This window comes from Schistocerca cancellata, chromosome 4 (genome assembly GCF_023864275.1).
Source record: "Schistocerca cancellata isolate TAMUIC-IGC-003103 chromosome 4, iqSchCanc2.1, whole genome shotgun sequence".
Taxonomy (NCBI): domain Eukaryota; kingdom Metazoa; phylum Arthropoda; class Insecta; order Orthoptera; family Acrididae; genus Schistocerca; species Schistocerca cancellata.
In genome coordinates, this window is record NC_064629.1 from 138,501,051 (window position 1) to 138,520,356 (window position 19,306).

The 19,306-nt window shown below is 38.6% G+C and overlaps 1 protein-coding gene across 2 annotated transcripts in view; it reads right to left on the reverse strand.

Annotated features, from left to right (window-relative positions):
• Positions 1–19,306, reverse strand: part of LOC126183308 (zinc transporter foi) — a 161,040-nt gene that overhangs the window by 55,324 nt on the left and 86,410 nt on the right. For both annotated transcript variants that reach the window (XM_049925153.1, XM_049925152.1), the window contains exon 8: positions 3,380–3,506. In XM_049925153.1, the coding sequence (XP_049781110.1) occupies positions 3,380–3,506 (127 nt within the window). The remainder of the gene's footprint in view (positions 1–3,379; positions 3,507–19,306) is intronic.

The following is a 19,306-nucleotide window of genomic DNA, read 5'->3' on the forward strand; positions in this document are numbered from 1 at the left end:
CTGCCAAATTGTGGCCAAAAGACCTGGATAACCCAGTTGCTGAGCATGCCACATAACACAGTGTGCGTAACTTCCATGACTGCTCTGCAGCCCATGCCATTTGGATTCTTTCCACCAACACCAGCTTTTCTAAATTTGGCAGGTGGGAACTCACTTTGCAACTCATCCTTCACTAGTCTCTGTCCTCCACATGCTTCTATCTACATCCCTTCTCCCATCCCAGTCTCACGCCTGCTTTCTAACCCCTCCACCCCCCACCCAGTGCATAGGCACAGTCCTTCCCCCTTTTCCAACCTAGTATGGCCTCCTGATGTTGCACCTAGGAGTCCACAATCCTGTCCCTGTGCACAGCACTACTGTATCTCCCACAGCCCTATCTCACAATCCCTTCCCTTTACCACCCCCATACCTCTTCTGTAACCCCACTACACACCCCAGAAGATATCTCTACTTACCCTTACTCTGGTGGGGCCACACTGCCTAGACACAACAATGACACTCTCTCTCTCTCTCTCTCTCTCTCTCTCTCTCTCTCTCTCTCTCTGTGTGCGTGTGCGTGAGAGAGAGAGAGAGAGAGAGAGAGAGAGAGAGAGAGAGAGAGAGAGAGAGAGAGGCGGGGGGGGGGGGGGGGTGTCTTTATGTGACAAAGGACTTTGTTCAATAGGCAAATACCATCCAACAGTTTACATTTAATGTGCCTGTCCACTACTCAAAGCCGCCTCTAAGTGGTGAGTGGCAATCTATCATAAATCATATCTGTATACTGTAAAAGTTTTTGGGCAGCTATGGCAGTGCTATAAGAGAGATTACCATTCATTATGTCTATGTTTAAGAGCAGTCAGATGCCTGTACAGCACCGAGTTTGTTTTGCTTAGCATCTGTGATAGAAGCAAACTTTTGGACAATCCTGGCAGATATATGAAAACTGTGAAGTGATCACTGGAGTTCAAGGCATTGGCCAGTTTCTACTGACCAGTCTGTATGGGGAAAATGGAGCACAATGTAAGATCCTTGGCGGAGAATGACTCTGTATCAACACTAAAATGAGTGTTCCACACTACATTCAACAAGACATAAGCCTTTTGGCAGCAAATTCTTTAGCAGCTCAACACCGATGGCAGGTGATAGTTTGAATAAAATAACTTTGTGACTGACAGATTGCAGTGGCAGGGGTGTGTTGCCAGTGTGCAGGCAACCACACTTGACAAGGCTTTGCATATAACCACAAACAGCCAACACAGTAAGCAAGTGGTTCTCGAGAAAGAAGTTCACTTGGTTGGCTACTACCACCTGACTCACTGAAATGAGTGCAAGTTTCATCAGTAAGTTGAGGGAGGGGGGGGGGGGGGAGGGAGGGAGGGAGGGAGGGAGGGAGAGAGAGAGGGGGGGGGCAATGAACAGTTTGACAGATCTTGTCACATGAGATATTTTATTTCACTACAATTTTCTTCAATATTTCATTTAACCACACAGACATTCATGTAATGTTAATAGCTTTATATGACAAGCTGCTTAATCAGATCACACACATACTGCATTAAATGGCAGGCACTATGCGCTCCATGCCATGTACCATGAAGAGCTATCACTTACATTAGTGGCGGGGAATTGTGGGAAGGGCAAGTCAAGACAGGTGCAGTATTTGCCAGTTACTGTGTTACCCTTCAGAAAGCAGCTAATAAGAACTATTTTTGCATTAAAAAGTTAAAAAAAAGGAAAAAATTCATAATTTTTCCAGAAGATGAGAGCTACTTCACCAGTTTTCGTGCAGTCCCAGCGACTTACATTCACATTTTTGAATGTGGTTTTATTTTTGGTGTGAGGTGGTTTACCCAAGTCTCATTAAAAGGAACAAACCAGTGGATAAAAGTGGTTAGACTATATTTTTAAATGGCTCAATCAATCAGTTTTGCATTTGCTTTTGGTCAGCATTCAAAAAATGCAACATTCATCTTGTACAAAGCTTTCTCATAATTATGTGTCTCTCCAGAATGTAATATTCTCCCACTCCTGATAAGATGATGATAGCTGTCTCATACACCTTTGATCACCAAAAATAAGCAGTATTACACAAATCGCTTATGTTTTCATTTGTGGTTGCAGTTCTGACATGTCCTTCACACAGATCGTTGTTAGAAGAGAAATAACAGTAATATTGGAATTCAGCTCTAATTTATCAAATGTTGAAAATTCAGGACCAAATTGTGTTGGTTAATGATGAACTGAGGGGGGAAGGGGAAATATTCTAGTTGAATGATTTGAATGAAGCACATGTGTACATATTCACATGCCCATCCACATCTACAGTAACACCAACATAGGTGTGAGCACGTGAAGGTGTTCATGTGAGTATTCGTGCAGGTATGGGTGTGGGTGTTGGTGCCCACATGCTTCATTCATATGGGTGAAACAGAATATCTTCCTCCTCCCCCTTCATCAATACTGGAAACTAATCCAATATAGCGAAAATTTATAAATATACACCACACACCATTCTTTTAAAAAGAAGTACACACCAAACTGTTTCACATATAATGTTGGAACTTCGTACAATTACTGGAAAATGTGTAGCAGTGTGCAAGTGTGCATGTATTTGCAAAGTATAAGCTTTCTCAGCTAATATCACTTCTTTGTAAATCACGTAAAAGACATTATGTGTCAAAATTGACAATATACAAAAATGCAGTACACAATATAGAGAAGTTCGCAATAATTCACCAACCATGACTGTCCTTTATGACTAACAAAGAACAAGACAGGAGGAAAAACAAAGATGTGGAGTAGTAACAGAAAGATTCAGAAAACAATTTAGAGTGAACTGAGTGGTATACAATTTGTAGAAGAATCACACGAATTTGCTAATAAAGTGTTAAAAACCTGACAAGCATTTTTATTTCATCATATTTTGGGTGTGCACCTGCGACGACAATATTTCTGTTTCCGATATTTCAGCTAAGAAACACACAGCTATTTTCAAAGTGAGTGAGTGACTGAATTAAAAGTAACTGAAACATTAGCATTTTTGTTTGTCTAAGGGAAAGAGTTCAGAGTTGATTATACTAGTATGTTACAGATAACAATACATAATAGTTTTGGGAATCTTGACAGAGAGAACTTTATTTGCATTTGTGGTGATGATACTGTGTTACCAAAATCTACATAGGAGTAGAGAAAACTAGAGAAACATTTTCAGACTATGTGATCAGCAAACTTGAACTAGGGTGAGATATCAACACACTTTTCTTCTTTTATGTTAATGTTAAACTGCACTGTCAATATTAACATGAATTGCTAACATGTTTTTACACTGGAGGAAAAATCTCACCTCGCCTACCAAAATAAATATTACAAATTCAAATACAAATTGTTAACAACATACCTGACATTTCTGTAATTTCGTCATAGCAGTATGGTGATGAGCTATATTTATGTTTGCACAATTTCTCTCCAACAGAAGGTGTCCGTATTCCCTCACAATCTTGCACGACGCGTACTGTTGGAGGTGCCTAAGAAGTGATATTATGAAGATGTAAGTCCACAAAATAAATAAATATTTATATGTACTTCATAACATAAAGGTGTGGAAACTTAGAAAAATGTTTGTTGCAGAGAGCATACAGATTCAATGAAGTTTATTGACTGCAAGCACATAAAATAAACAGATTTATAATGACTGTGCAATAACTGAAAAATGGGTATCAAATTTCTAAAAAATAAAAGACTGATCCAGTGGTGAAAGTCAAAAAGATAGTGTCACAGCTTAATAATCAAATGTACATCAGAAAATACACAATAAATGGAAGCCAAATAAATATAAAAGTAGTAATTTTACTACCTGGCAAAGCAGAATGAAGACCTGATCAGGGTGGCGGCACCATCATCTTTACAGCAAAGAAGCAAGGAGGGAGGTAGTAATAGCGTACATTCCAGTATTCTCACTAGCACAGCACTGTCGCTTACTACTCGTTTGTACACATAACTGAGCGAAGTGCCCATTTACAACAATGACAGAAACAGGAAGTACAGTATATCCCAACTTTGCTGCTCACGACATGTCACTGGTAAACCAACTTCCCTGGTGATACTGCTAACTCCCTTAGCTGTGCCTGTTGTATCATCATGTGCTATTTCGGTCACAGACTGTAATGTCAACTCTATGCTCAAATCCACACTCAGTGAGTGTACTTAATTCTCAATTTCCTCATCTGTTACAATATTACTGCTCCAGTAGTCTTCACACTCTTCTTAGACTGACATACTACTTAGTTACAGCTTTCCAATGTTACCAAACGCTAATGTCACAGCAGCATATGCAGTCTGCTGTTGTGGATGACAGGTCACCCAAAGCTAGTGACGTGGAGGTCAGGTTCAACTCTCAATGAACATTTCAAATTTTTCTCCGAAAAGAGGTAAATTCAGCCTCGTGAAGCCCAATGCCAAGTTAATTGAAAACAAAAGCACCAAAATTGATGTGTAAGTCACTGAAGAGGTGTCACATTAAAGGGCTTATACCAGGTTGGGCAACACACAATGTTGTTTATTAGCAGTAAAAGCATCAAATGTTATTTTTGTCAGCTTTGAAAACAAGATGCTTGATGATTACTACTCCAGATATTATTCCTTGCAAGAGTTTAGACCAGTTCTATAGGATTTATGTACAGATGGTTCGGTGGCCATATGAGGGGACCAATTTTCTTCTAAAATATTGTCACTGGCATGAAATGGATAAGGTTTATTCTTCTGAATGCCGAAAGCAACTTTCTTTGTCTCTACCTATTTTCAAAACTTTTTTTTTTTTTGTCCATTTATGTACAGTAATCCAAAATATAGGAGAGGTTTACACGAAACTTACCTCCTATCACTGACCTGCATCCCCAACAATGAGAAATTGATTGATCCAGAATGAAATTTTCACTCTGCAGGGGAGTGTGCGCTGATATTAAACTTCCTGGCAGATTAAAACTGTGTGCCGGATCGAGACTCGAACTCGAGGCCTTTGCCTTTCGCAGGCAAGTGCTCAGCAAGTAGGAGATGAGGTACTGGCAGAATTAATGCTGTGAGGATGGATCCTGAGTCATGCTCGGGTAACTCAGATGGTAGAGCACTTAGCCGCAAAAGGCAAAGGTCCCAAGTTCCAGTCTCAGTTCGGCACACAGTTTTAATCTGCCAGGAAGTTTCAAATTGATTGATGTTTTTGTTTGACAGTACTACATACAAAGGAAGGTTCTGCCAAAATGTAAATAATTTAGGAGTGAAGCAGTCCACTAACAATATAGCAAAAATGTTGAGTCATACACATTGTGCGGGCTGGATGCACTGCCAGCATTGTGTGTCCAGCCTGCACAACGTAGATGACTCAACGCTTCTTCTACATGGAGAATGGTCTCCTTCGCTCCTAAATTATTTACATTTCACCACAACATTCCTTACTACGTAGTACTGTCAAACAAAAACATCACTACACTTCCCATTGTTGTGCATGCAGGCAAGTGATAGGAGATAAGTACCATGTACAAATATTTTGTACTGACATACAGAAAAGGATAGAAAAGTGTTTTAAAATATGTAGAGACAAAGAAAGCTTAATTTTAGGCAATAAGAAGCTTCAACCTTCTAGTCATATGAATCTATGTTTTCTCTACATAAATTACTGCCTCCTTCAATTCTGGTGATTGATTATTTTGTGAAATTTAACACAGTGTGCTCTTTTTGCAAGTATGTCCTCTAGTTCATGCATGATGGCCAGCAACTTTGAGATCTAAATGAAATAGAAGGGACAGTTTTTCACACAGTTTCTTTGGCAGTCTGGAAGTCCAGTTCTATGCGAAAAAAGCTGTGAAGTTTTTGCGAAGATGGTATTGCTGCCCAATAACACATTTACCCATATCATCACTGAAATATTTCCTGCATGCATTTTGATGCTTCTGCTTTGGGGCAGATAGGTTAATCCCATTACACTCAGTATCACCCTCCCTTTCATAATTTGCACATCACATCACTGATTTTCTTATGTTTTGCTGATCGACATTTATTTGCAAGTTCTGTTGCCTTCTCTGTCAGCGCTATCACCTCCGACTTGTCAGTAAAATTAATGATGAACAGCAAGCACTGACATCTGCTCATCAAGACATCTGAGAGGTAACAATGTGTGCTACTTTGGAGAGGAACATTGCTGTGCCAAGTCAAGTGACTAAGTTCGTTCCTGCTATGGCCAGGTACACAGTCAGCTTTGCCAGGTGATACAACACTAACGAGTCCTAATGGAGACAAAAGTTACATGTTCCAAAATTCATCACGTGTGTCTGCTGATGCTTGCCACAGTGGAGTGCAACGGAGTTGCCATGGATGTTCACACTGTTGTTGTTGTTGTTGTTGTTGTTGTTGTTGTTGTCGTCTTCGTCTTCAGTCCTGAGACTGGTTTGATGCAGCTCTCCATGCTACTCTATCCTGAGCAAGCTGCTTCATCTCCAAGTACCTACTGCAACCTACATCCTTCTGAATCCGCTTAGTGTATTCGTCTCTTGGTCTCCCTCTACGATTTTTACCTCCAAGCTGCCCTCCAATACTAAATTGGTAATCCCGCGATGTCTCACAACATGTCCTACCAAGCAATCCCTTCTTCTAGCCAAGTTGTGCCACAATCTCCTCTACTACCCCAATCCTATTCAATACCTCCTCATTAGTTATGTGATCTACCCATCTAATCTTCAGCATTCTTCTGTAACACCACATTTCGAAAGCTTCTATTCTCTTCTTGTTCAAACTATTTATTGTCCATTTTTCACTTCCATACATGGCTACACTCCATACAAATACTTTCAGAAACGACTTCCTCACACTTAAATCTATACTCGATGTAAACAAATTTCTCTTCTTCCGAAGCGCTTTCCTTGCCACTGCCAGTCTACATTTTATATCCTCTCTACTTCAACCATCATCAGTCATTTTGCTCCCCAAATAGCAAAACTCCTTTACTACTTTAGGTGTCTCATTTCCTAATCTAATTCCCTCAGCATCACCCGACTTAATTCGACTACATTTCATTATCCTCGTCTTGCTTTTGTTGATGTTCATCTTATACCCTCCTTTCAAGACACTATCCATTCCGTTCAACTGCTCTTCCAAGTCCTTTGCTGTCTCTTGACAGAATTACAATGTCATTGGCGAACCTTAAAGTTTTTATTTCTTCTCCATGGATTTTAATACCTACTCTGAATTTTTCTTTTGTTCCCTTTACTGCTTGCTCAATATACAGATCGAAATACATTGGGGTTAGGCTACAGCCCTGTCTCACTCCCTTACCAACCACTGCTTCCCTTTCATGCCCCTCGACTCTTAAAACTGCCATCTGCTTTCTGTACAAATTGTAAATAACCTTTTGGTCCCTGTATTTTACCCCTGCCACTTTCAGAATTTGAAAGAGAGTATTCCAGTCAACATTGTCAAAAGCTTTCTCGAAGTATACAAATGCTAGAAATGTAGGTTTGCCTTTCCTTAATCTAGCTTCTAAAGTAAGTCGTAGGGTCAGTATCGCCTCACGTGTTCCGATATTTCTACGGAATCCTAACTGACCTTCCCCGAAGTCAGCTTCTACCAGTTTTTCTATTCGTCTGTAAAGAATTAGTGTTAGTATTTTGCAGCCGTGTTCAGTAATTTTCACATCTGTCAGCACCTGCTTTCTATGGGATTGGAATTATTATATTCTTCTTGAAGTCTAAGGGTATTTCGCCTGTCTCATACATCTTGCTCACCAGATGGTAGAGTTTTGTCAGGACTGGCTCTCCCAAGGCTGTCGGTAGTTCTAATGGAATGTTGTCTACTCCCGGAGCCCTTTTTCGACTCAGGTCTTTCAGTGCTCTGTCAAACTCTTCACGCAGTATCATATCTCCCATTTCATCTTCATCTACATCCTCTTCCATTTCCATAATATTGTCCTCAAGTACATTGCCCTCATATAGACCCTCTACATACTCCTTCCACCTTTCTGCTTTCCCTTCTTTGCTTAGAACTGGGTTTCCATGTGAGCTCTTGATATTCATACAAGTGGTTCTCTTTTCTCCAAAGGTCTCTTTAATTTTCCTGTAGGCAGTATCTATCTTACCCCTAGTGAGATAAGCCTCTACATCCTTACATTTGTCCTCTAGCCATCCGTGCTTAGCCATTTTGCACTTCCTGTCGATCTCATTTTTGAGACGTTTTTATTCCTTTTTGCCTGCATCATTTATGGCATTTTTATATTTTCTCCTTTCATCAATTAAATTCAATATTTCAAGCCCTCGTCTTTTTACCTACTTTATCCTCTGATGCCTTCACTACTTCATCCCTCAAAGCTACCCATTCTTCTTCTTCTGTATTTCTTTCTCCCATTCCTGTCAATCGTTCCCTAATGCTCTCCCTGAAGCTCTCTACAACCTCTGGTTCTTTCAGTTTATCCAGGTCCCACCTCCTTAAATTCCCACCTTTTTGCAGTTTCTTCAGTTTTAATCTACAGTTCATAACCAATAGATGGTTCAAATGGCTCTGAGCACTATGGGACTCAACTGCTGTGGTCATCAGTCCCCTTGAACTTAGAACTACTTAAACCTAACTAACCTAAGGACATCACACACACCCATGCCCAAGGCAGGATTCGAACCTGCAACCATAGCAGTCGCGCGGTTCCGGACTGCGCACCTAGAACCGCGAGACCACCGCGGCCTAACCAATAGATTGTGGTCATAGTCCACATCTGCCCATGGAAATGTCTTACAATTTAAAACCTGGTTCTTAAATCTCTGACTGACCATTATATAATCTATCTGAAACCTGTCAGTATCTCGAGGCTTCTTCCATGTATACAACCTTCTTTTATGATTCTTGAACCAAGTGTTAGCTATGATTAAGTTGCGCTCTGTGCAAAATTCTACCAGGCGGCTTCCTCTTTCATTTCTTCTCCCCAATCCATATTCGCCTACTACGTTTCCTTCTCTCCCTTTTCCTATTGCTGAATTCCAGTCACCCATGACTATTAAATTTTCGTCTCCCTTCACTATCTGGATAATATCTTTTATTTCATGATACATTTCTTCAATTTCTTCGTTATCTGCAGAGCTAGTTGGCACATAAACTTGTACTACTGTAGTAGGCACGAGCTTCGTGTCTATCTTGGCCACAATAATGCGTTCACTATGCTGTCTGTAGTAGCTTACGTGCGTTCCTATTTTCCTATTCATTATTAAACCTACTCCTGCATTACCCATATCTGATTTTGTACTTATAACCCTGTATTCACCTGACCAAAAGTCTTGTTCCTCCTGCCACCGAAATTCACTAATTCCCACTATATCTAACTTTAACCTATCCATTTTCCTTTTTAAATTTTCTAACCTACCTCCCCGATTGAGGGATCTGACATTCCACGCTCCGATCCATAGAACGCCAGTTTTCTTTCTCCTGATAATGACACCCTCTTGAGTAGTCCCTGCCCAGAGATCCGAATGGGGGCCTATTTTACCTCCGGAATATTTTACCCAAGAGGACGCCATCATCATTTAACCATACAGTAAAGCTGCATGCCCTCGGGAAAAATTATGGCTGTAGTTTCCCCTTGCTTTCAGCCGTTCGCAGTACCAGCACAGCAAGGCCATTTTGGTTAGTGTTACAAGGCCAGATCAGTCACTATAAACAGTGAAATACAAAAGCAATGTTTGTGTAAAAATAACTATCCACAATATAAACAAATGATTATTCGCAAGATCTTTTCTAAAATGTATAAAATGCATGTTTGAACATCAGCTGTTGCTATTTTAAACCCAAATATCAACCTGTTTCAGTCATGGACTATCTTCACTGATACTATCCAAAGATACAAATAATTATATGTAGTATATAAGAAATGTCAACAGTTCTTTTCAAAGAAGAGCCAAGTATACATGAATACTTACAGGGTTAAAATGGTTTGAGCCACCACATTACATTTGCCATTGCTTAAATAATATGTAGAGCATGTCATGAATACAATATACGACACAGGGCTTTTCGAAGCAGACATCCTAATACTAAAGGCAAAATATTGAGGAGTTGCTCAAAGATCTTTAAAAAAGTATTTTCATCATACAGTATAAAAATATCTCAATAACAAGTTACTTGTTAATGTAGAGGACTGGACTACCTTTAATAAATATCTTTGGTACAGTTTCGTATGTAAACAGAAAACAAAGTTGCTATCTCCAAATGTCGATGTTACATTACAAGGTATAAAACACTATAAAACCCTAACATTACACAGTATCATATTCATTACATACACTTGATGAAATGTATATAAACAAACATCAATTATATCATAAACGTAATGGAAATTGCTTCTGTACCATTGAAACTAGTTACAATAGTATTGTGATACGCGTTGAAATGTCACTTAGCATTCATATGCATCTAAGTTATAGTACTCAACAATTACTGTCAAATATTGACTATATTTAAAGGAAAGCGTGTGTAAATAAAGTTTGATTACAGTGCATAATCAGAAGCCTAGTATGTCAGTAATGCTAGTTATCATACAGAAGAGAGGGGGATAAGTAACCACAGCATATCAAACCATGTGCGCAAATTTGGCTTTCAGGAATATTGACAACACATGTATATAATAGTGGCAGTGATGAGTAACATTCTTTAACCACTATAAAACTTTAGCAAATAATCATTTAAGGCTCAGCCATTAAGTATACAGGGTGTACCATTGATGGTGACCGGGCCAAATATCTCACAAAATAAGCATCAAACGAAAAAACTACAAAGAATGAAACTCGTCTAGCTTGAAGGGGGAAACCAGATGGTGCTATGGCTGGCCCGCAAGATGGCGCTGCCGTAGGTCAAACGGATATCAACTGCGTTTTTTTTAAAATAAGAACCACCATTTTTATTACATATTTGTGTAGTACGCACAGAAATATGAATGTTTTAGTGGGATCAGTTTTTTCGATTTGTGATGGATGGCACTGTAATAGTCACAAACGTATAAGTACATGGTATCACGTAACATTCTGCCTGTGTGGACGGTATTTGCTTTGTGATACATTACCCGTGTTAAAATGGACCGTCTACAAATTGCGGAAAAGGTCGATATCATGTTGGTGTATGGTTATTGTGATCAAAATGCCCAAGGGCTGTGTGCTATGTATGCTGCTCGGTATCCTTGATGACATCATCCGAGTGTCAGGACCGTTCGCCGGATAGTTACATTATTTAAGGAAACAGGAAGTGTTCAGCCACGTGTGAAACGTCAACAATGACCTGCAACAAATGACGATGCCCAAGTAGGTGTTTTAGCTGCTGTTGTGGCTAATCTGCACATCAGTAGCAGACAAATTGGGCGAGAATCAGGAATCTCAAAAACGTCGGTGTTGAGAATGCTACATCAACATCGATTGCACCCGTACCATATTTCTATGCACCAGGAATTACATGGCGACAACTTTGAATGTCGTGGACAGTTCTGCCACTGGGCACAAGAGAAATTTAGGAGTGAATGACAGATTTTTTGCACGCATTCTATTTAGCGACGAAGAGTCATTCACCAACAGCAGTAACGTAAACCGGCATAATATGCACTATTGGGCTACAGAAAATCCACAATGGCTGCGACAAGTGGAACATCAGTGACCTTGGCGGGTTAATGTATGGTGTGGCAGTATGCGAAGAAGGATAATTGGCCTCCATTTTATCGATGGCAATCTAAATGGTGCAATTTATGCTGATTTCCTAAGTAATGTTCTACCGATGTTACTACTAGCTGTTTCACTGCATGAGAGAATGGCAATGTACTTCCAACATGATGGATGTCCGGCACATAGCTCACGTGCGGTTGAAGCAATACTGAATAGTATATTTGATGACAGGTGGATTGGTCATCGAAGCACCGTACCACGGGCCGCAGGTTCACCGGATCCGACGTCCCAGGATTTCTTTCTGAGGGGAAAGTTGAAGAATATATACTATCGAGATGCACCGACAACACCTGACAACATGCGTCAGCGCACTGTCAATGCATGTGCGAACATTACGGAAGGCGAACTACTCACTGTTGAGAGGAATGTCGTTACACGTAATGCCAAATGCATTGAGGCTGACAGACATCATTTTGAGCATTTATTGCATTAATGTGGTATTTACAGGTAATCATGCTGTAACAGCATGTGTTCTCAGAAATGATAACCTCACAAAGGTACATGGATCACATTGGAACAACCGGAATAAAATGTTCAAACATACCTACGTTCTGTATTTTAATTTAAAAAACCTACCTGATACCAACTGTTCATCTAAAATTGTGAGCCACATGTTTGTGACTATTACAGTGCCATCTATCACAAAGCGAAAAAAGTGGTCCAACTAAAACATTCAGATTTCTTTACGTACTACACGAATATATAATAAAAAATGGGGGTTCCTATTTAAAAAAACACAGTTGATATTCGTTTGACATATGGCAGCGCCATCTAGCAGCCCAACCATAACGCCATCTGGTTTCCCCCTTCTTTGTAGTTTTTTCATTTGACGCTTATTTCGTGAGATATTTGGCCTGGTCACAATCAATGGACCACCCTGTATATTTTGAGATGCATATAGAAAAAATCTTCACATAATCAAGGCAAGTGATTGCTAAACAAAATATGCACTTGCATATGTATAGACTTAAAAACATTAAATGGAAGGTAGACCTCAGGCTACAGGTGACTTATCTAATATATCAATACATGATGGTTATGTACATAGCAGCATAGTACAATAAACAGTTTTAAATAAAAAAACAAATATATGACCTGTTGCTCATTAAAATGAGAACCTCATCTTGGGAATAAGAGCATACGTCAGGAAGGCAACTTATTGACCAGAAGTCCATGTCAAATATAAAAAAAGTTAAACAGAATTGCAGAATGTTTAATATGCTCAGTTTAAAAGAACAGGAGAGAAGTTACAAACATTTTATAAATGTGTATGAAGAAGAACAGTAATACACAGGGTGTGGATAACAAACCATAATACAATCCACCTGTACGGCAGCTGCATAATGAAGAAACCTCACAGGTGGTACAAGACAACTGTGTGCAATAAAAATGTCATTAGCATTACATGTTGACATTAAAATGCTAGATAAAACATTTAACATGTACATAAGGCAATGTCTTCATATCATAAAACTAAGCTATAAGGTTTATCATGAAGACAACCTTAAGGGGATGGGGACGGGGAAGGGGTGAGAGGAGTAGTTTCAAAGAGACAAGTTATGGATTAGAATCAGGTAAGTGAAAGACATCAGAAAAATTCTCTAAGAAAGGTTTATTTTTCAAATCTTTTTGTTCACTGAGAACATCACTGGGAATTTTTTTTTTAATTTTTTTAATTTGTTATTTTTTCTTTCTCTTCAAAGTTACAAAAGATTTCAGTTTCCTCCAGATGGTTCACACTTAACACCTTTTTTTGCTTGATATACTATTTTCATATTCACATCAATGGTACCTATTGTGTGGTTACAAGCTTTAAGACGGAAGCCAAGAGCCGAAGTGTTACATTATTGTGTGTGTTCAAGGATCCTTGTCTTTAGTCCCCCTCCCCCAGTTTGGCCTATGTAAAACTTTTTGCATGGTTTACAGTTAATTTTGTAAACACCTGGTCTGTCATATACTGACGTTTTTGCTCTGAGCACTATGGCACTTAACATCTGAGGTCATCAGCCCCCTAGAACTTAGAACTACTTAAACCTAACTAACCTAAGGACATCACACACATCCATGCCTGAGACAGGATTCGAACCTGCGACCATAGCACTCGCGTGGTTCCGGACTGAAGCGCCTAGAACCACTCGGCCACCCCGCCCGGTGACTTTTTTTACAGCTAAGTTCTTTGCAGTACTGTTGATATACTGTTGTTGATTATGTTAAACACTCTGCAATTCTATGTTTAACTTTTATTATATTTGACGTGGACTTCTGGTCAATAAGTTGCCTTCTCATTTTAATGAGCAACAGATCATATATTTGTCTTTTACTTAAAACTGTTTATTGTCCTATGCTGTTATGTACATAACCATCACATATTGATATATTAGGTAAGTCACCTGTAGCCTGAGGTCTACATTCCATTAAAGGTTTTTAAGTCTATAAATATGCAAGTACATATTTTGTTTAGCAATCACTTGCCTTGGTTATGTGACGATTTTTTCTATATGCATATCAAAATATATACTTAATGGCTGAGCCTTAAATAATTATTTGCTAAAGTTTTACAGTAGTTAAAGAATATTACTCATCACTGCCACTATTATATACAGGTGCTGTCAATATTCCTGAAAGCCAAATTTGCGCAAATGGTTTGTTATGCAGTGATTACTTATCCCCCTCTCTTCTGTACGATAACTAGCATTACTGACATACTAGGCTTCTGATTATGCACTGTAATCAAACTTTATTTACACATGTTTTCCTTTAAATATAGTCAATATTTGACAGTAATTGTTGAGTACTACAACTTAGTTGCATATGAATGCTAAGTGACATTTCAACGCGTATCAGAATACTATTGTAGCTAGTTTCAATGGTACAAAAGAATTTCCATAACGTTTATGATATAATTGATGTTTGTTTATATACATTTCATCAAGTGTATGTAATGAATATGATACTGTGTAACGTTAGGGTTTTATAGTGTTTTATACCTTGTAATGTAACATCGACATTTGGAGATAGCAACTTTGTTTTCTGTTTACATATGAAACTGTACCAAAGATGTTTATTAAAGGTAGTCCAGTCCTCTACATTAACAAGTAACTTGCCATCGAGATATTTTTATACTGTATGATGAAAATACTTTGTAAAGGTCTTTGAGCAACTCCTCAATATTTTGCCCTTAGTATTAGGATGTCTGCTTCGAAAAGCCCTGTGTCTTATATTGTATTCATGACATGCTCTACACATTATATAAGTAATGACAAATGCAATGTGGTGGCTTAAACCATTTTAACCCTGTAAGTATTCATGTATACTTGGCACTTCTTTGAAAAGAACTGTTGACATTTCCTATATACTACATATAATTATTTGTATCTTTGGATAGTATCAGTGAAGATGGTCCATGACAAACAGGTTGATATTTTGGTTTAAAGTAACAACAGCTGATGGTCAAACATGTGTTTTATACATTACCTGACGGCTGTTGATAGTCACCTTCCAAAAATGTATAAATGTTAATTTCCATAGCTTCAGTATCAGAGCTAACTCTTAACATCAATTTTATGCACTGAATGATTCACTTCCTAACAAAACCAACTAAATATATCAAAATCTTTCACAGTCCATTTTACTGAAAGGTACCGTACTCACATTTAGTTTTATAGAAACAGCAGCCAAATGAAAATGAGACAGATGGAAAAATAGTAAGTAAACTGTTTGTTATTACAAAAGTAATTGCAATAACTTTTAGTACATTTATCCCACTGTGAGACAATACAGTCAACGGCTTCATGGAAAGATGTCTGAGGTTGCCTACAGAACCACGATTGTACCCACACATACATCTCTTTGTCCAAAGCTAATTGACGGCTACAAATGCCTTTCTTCAGGATTCCAAAAATATGGAATCACATGGAATCTAAACAACATTGGCAACATGTGGGCCTGCCCACATGTTGCCAAGGTTATTTAGAGTATGCTGCAGAAGTAAAGGCACTGATTGTCTTGTCTCACAGTGGGATAACTGTACTAACTGCTACTTTTGAAATAATAAACAGTTTACTTCCTTTATTTTCATCTGTCTCAATTTCATTTGACTGCACCTTGTATTTCCCTTCTGTCGCAGGTCATGTTCCAAAATACCTGGTCACTCACAGAATATCTTTTATAGTGACTGAAACTTCTTTCTACCACAAAGAAATTTAAATCTGTTTTTGTAGAACTTATTTAGTCTAATGTTACAGATGAATCTTGGTAGCTCAGTATGTTCATCAGTTAAAACTTGTTGAATTATACATTTTTTTCAGATCATGATTTTTTTGGAAATATGCTCTATACATTTTCCTACACTACTTCACATATAATTCCAAAAAAAGACTTCAGTTTAGGGATGATAACTTTGAACATGTTTAATAAGTCACAAGAATTAGAATAACAGAGAAATAGAGTAGCCTGCCTCCATGAAGCAATTAACAACCAGTTGTTGTTGTTGTTGTTGTTGTTGTTGTTATTGTTGTGGTCTTCAGTCCAGAGACTGGTTTGATGCAGTTCTCCATGCTACTCTATCCTGCACAAGCTTCTTCATCTCCCAGTACCTACTGCAACCTACATCCTTCTGGATCTGCTTGGTGTATTCATCTCTTGGTCTCCCTCCACGATTTTTACCCTCCACGCTGCCCTCCAATACTAAATTGGTGATCCCTTGATGCCTCGGAACATGTCGTACCAACCGATCCCTTCTTCTAGTCAAGTTGTGCCAGAAACTTCTCTTCTCCCCAATTCTGTTCAATACCTCCTCATTAGTTATGTTATCTACCCATATAATCTTCATCATTCTTCTGTAGCACCACATTTGGAAAGCTTCTATTCTCTTCTTGTCCAAACTATTTATTGTCCATGTTTCACTTCCATACATGGCTAAACTCCAAACAAATACTTTCAGAAACAACTTCCTAATACTTAAATCTATATTTGATGTTAACAAATTTATCTTCTTCAGAAATGCTTTCCTTGCCATTGCCAGTCTACATTTTATATCTTCACTGCTTCGACCATCATCAGTTATTTTGCTCCCCAAATAGCAAAACTCCTTTACTACTTAAGTGTCTCATTTCCTAATATAATACCCTCAACATCACCCGACTTAATTCGACTACATTCCATTATCCTCGTTTTGCTTTTGTTGATGTTCATCTTATACCCTCCTTTCATGACACTATCCATTCCGTTCAACTGCTCTTCCAAGTCCTTTGCTGCCTCTGACAGAATTACAATGTCATCGGCAAACCTCAAAGTTTCAACCAGAAGATAAAAAAATGAGCCAATATACGTTACTAATGCCATACAATGCTAAGACAATTATGCACAACAAGACTGGTGCATTGTCAGATCACACGTGTTCTTCGTTTCTTGCAGGCACGGTTCTACTGTAGTATGAGTAACATGTGCATTACACTGAGCAAATGAAATGTCATGGCACCTGGGAACTTACTCCACAGTTGAAGTACACTGGACAGTATGAGTCTTGTGGGCATAATGTTTTAATTGCACGCAGATTCAAAATGAAGTTCTGGCGATATATGGACCAAGTGCACAGTGAAACAGTGCCAACAAGTTAACAAAGATCAAACAGGAATAGGTGACATGGATCAGGAATTCCAGATCTTGCATCACGTGATTTTCATTATCTTGACAAACTGACAGAATGACTGTGGGAAACTGGTATTCCAAAGATGAAGACATTCACACAGTGGTTCTCAAATGACTGAGACCAAGGAGCAGATTTCTATTTGAGTGATTGAACAATTGGCAGAACGTTCCAATTGTTGGTAACAAAGACTTGCTGACTATGTAGAAAAACAGTGTGCTGTACTCGTGTCACTTTTGAAGTGCAGTGCAGCATTCAAGAAAAGTTAGTTCATCTGATATAACAATGTATAGTACTTTCTGAAGTCTCCTCAAATATATGAGATGTTTGCATATGTTTTCACATGGTGAATGTTGACTGAGGCTGCACTTCAAGGATTAAATGTAATTACAACATTACTAATTCATTCTAGTGAAAAAATATAAATGCTGGAAGTGTTTTGTCTCTCTCTCTCTCTCTCTCTCTCTCTCTCTCTCTCTCTCTCTCTCCCCCCCCCCCCTCCCATCCCCACCCCCACCCACTGAAAAATGAAGAACATCCCTCAAGCTTTCTCTAGGGCCAAATATATAGTGTCTGGTATATCGTTGAGTACTATTCTAGAGTACAACCAGAGTAAGGAAATGACATTCAGTTTATCTCCACATATCATGAGGCATGTGAGCTGAAGGAGTCACTATCAGTTCTGTGTCCATCACTGGTACAGTGATATTAGGACTAAAAAGTGTTATTGTTATAAACTGTGGCATGATGTACTGTGATACGATAGAAGTTAGTTAGTCACAGTGCGAGATAAGAAATGCGATTTGTGTTGCAAACTGCAACTTTTTGTGTGTATGGTCTTTTTCAAGAGATAATCCATACTAAAAGATCGTGACAATGTTGCTCATGAACAAAACAAATCAGAGTGAAGCTATGAAAAAGCATGACATAACTATTTAAAGGCGAGACAAAGTGCAACTCAGCAGTAATGAGTCTTGCAAACAGCAACAAAATAAACAATATTACCTTACCACATACATCAAAAATAATCAAGCATGCTACTAAGGAACAACTAATTGCCTGATGTCACACTTAATGTATTACATTTTCTGGTAGAACCAGAGAACACATCCATAGCATACTGCTCCTCCAACATCATTGAGTTGGTAAGTTTGCAGAATATGAAGATACAGTTCTTTTATAGATTATGTAATCACAATGGCTATTGGATTTGCTTTCCAGCACACCAAATTCCAGAATGCAATGTTTATTCCAGTGATTTTAACACACAAGCTGTACAAGGAAGACAACACATTATTAATGTTGCTCAGTATAATTTTACATCTAGCATGTGCTACATTGCATGATTATGTTCACTGATACGCAAAAATTACATACAGAAGCTTGTAGCCATTTCACCTACAGCATATCAACATATTCACAGCAGAAACAGGATTTCATTACTACCACAGATTAAATATTAATTCTGATGTAGTTCCTTTAATGCCATTTCCTGATGAATTCACATGTCATATACACCCACATTAGTATCCATAACATGAGTAATAATCAACACGATTCATAGGACAACCCACATGGTGCCATGAAAATAAATTCCCAAGTCAGTTTCTTTAATATGTCATGTATCCGGTGATGCATTCACAGATTCTGTATTTTGGAGAAATTAACAACAGCAGTCTGCAGTTGTATTGGTAGATACAATACCTATAGAAAGTGCCAGCATCCATGCACAGCACCAGTGGCACCACAATGAGTTCCAATCTATTGTCGCCTTGACGGTAATCATAATCTGGAACCATTTTATGCTTCCATCTTGAAACCTTCAGAGTCATATCCAGGCATAGCTAGCTCTGTCAGCCACAACAGGGAGTGTCAATGCCGAAAACTACTTTCTACTTTCGCCACTGCGATCACAGATGCTAAAATATTCTGCTCCTTGTGGGTAAATGAA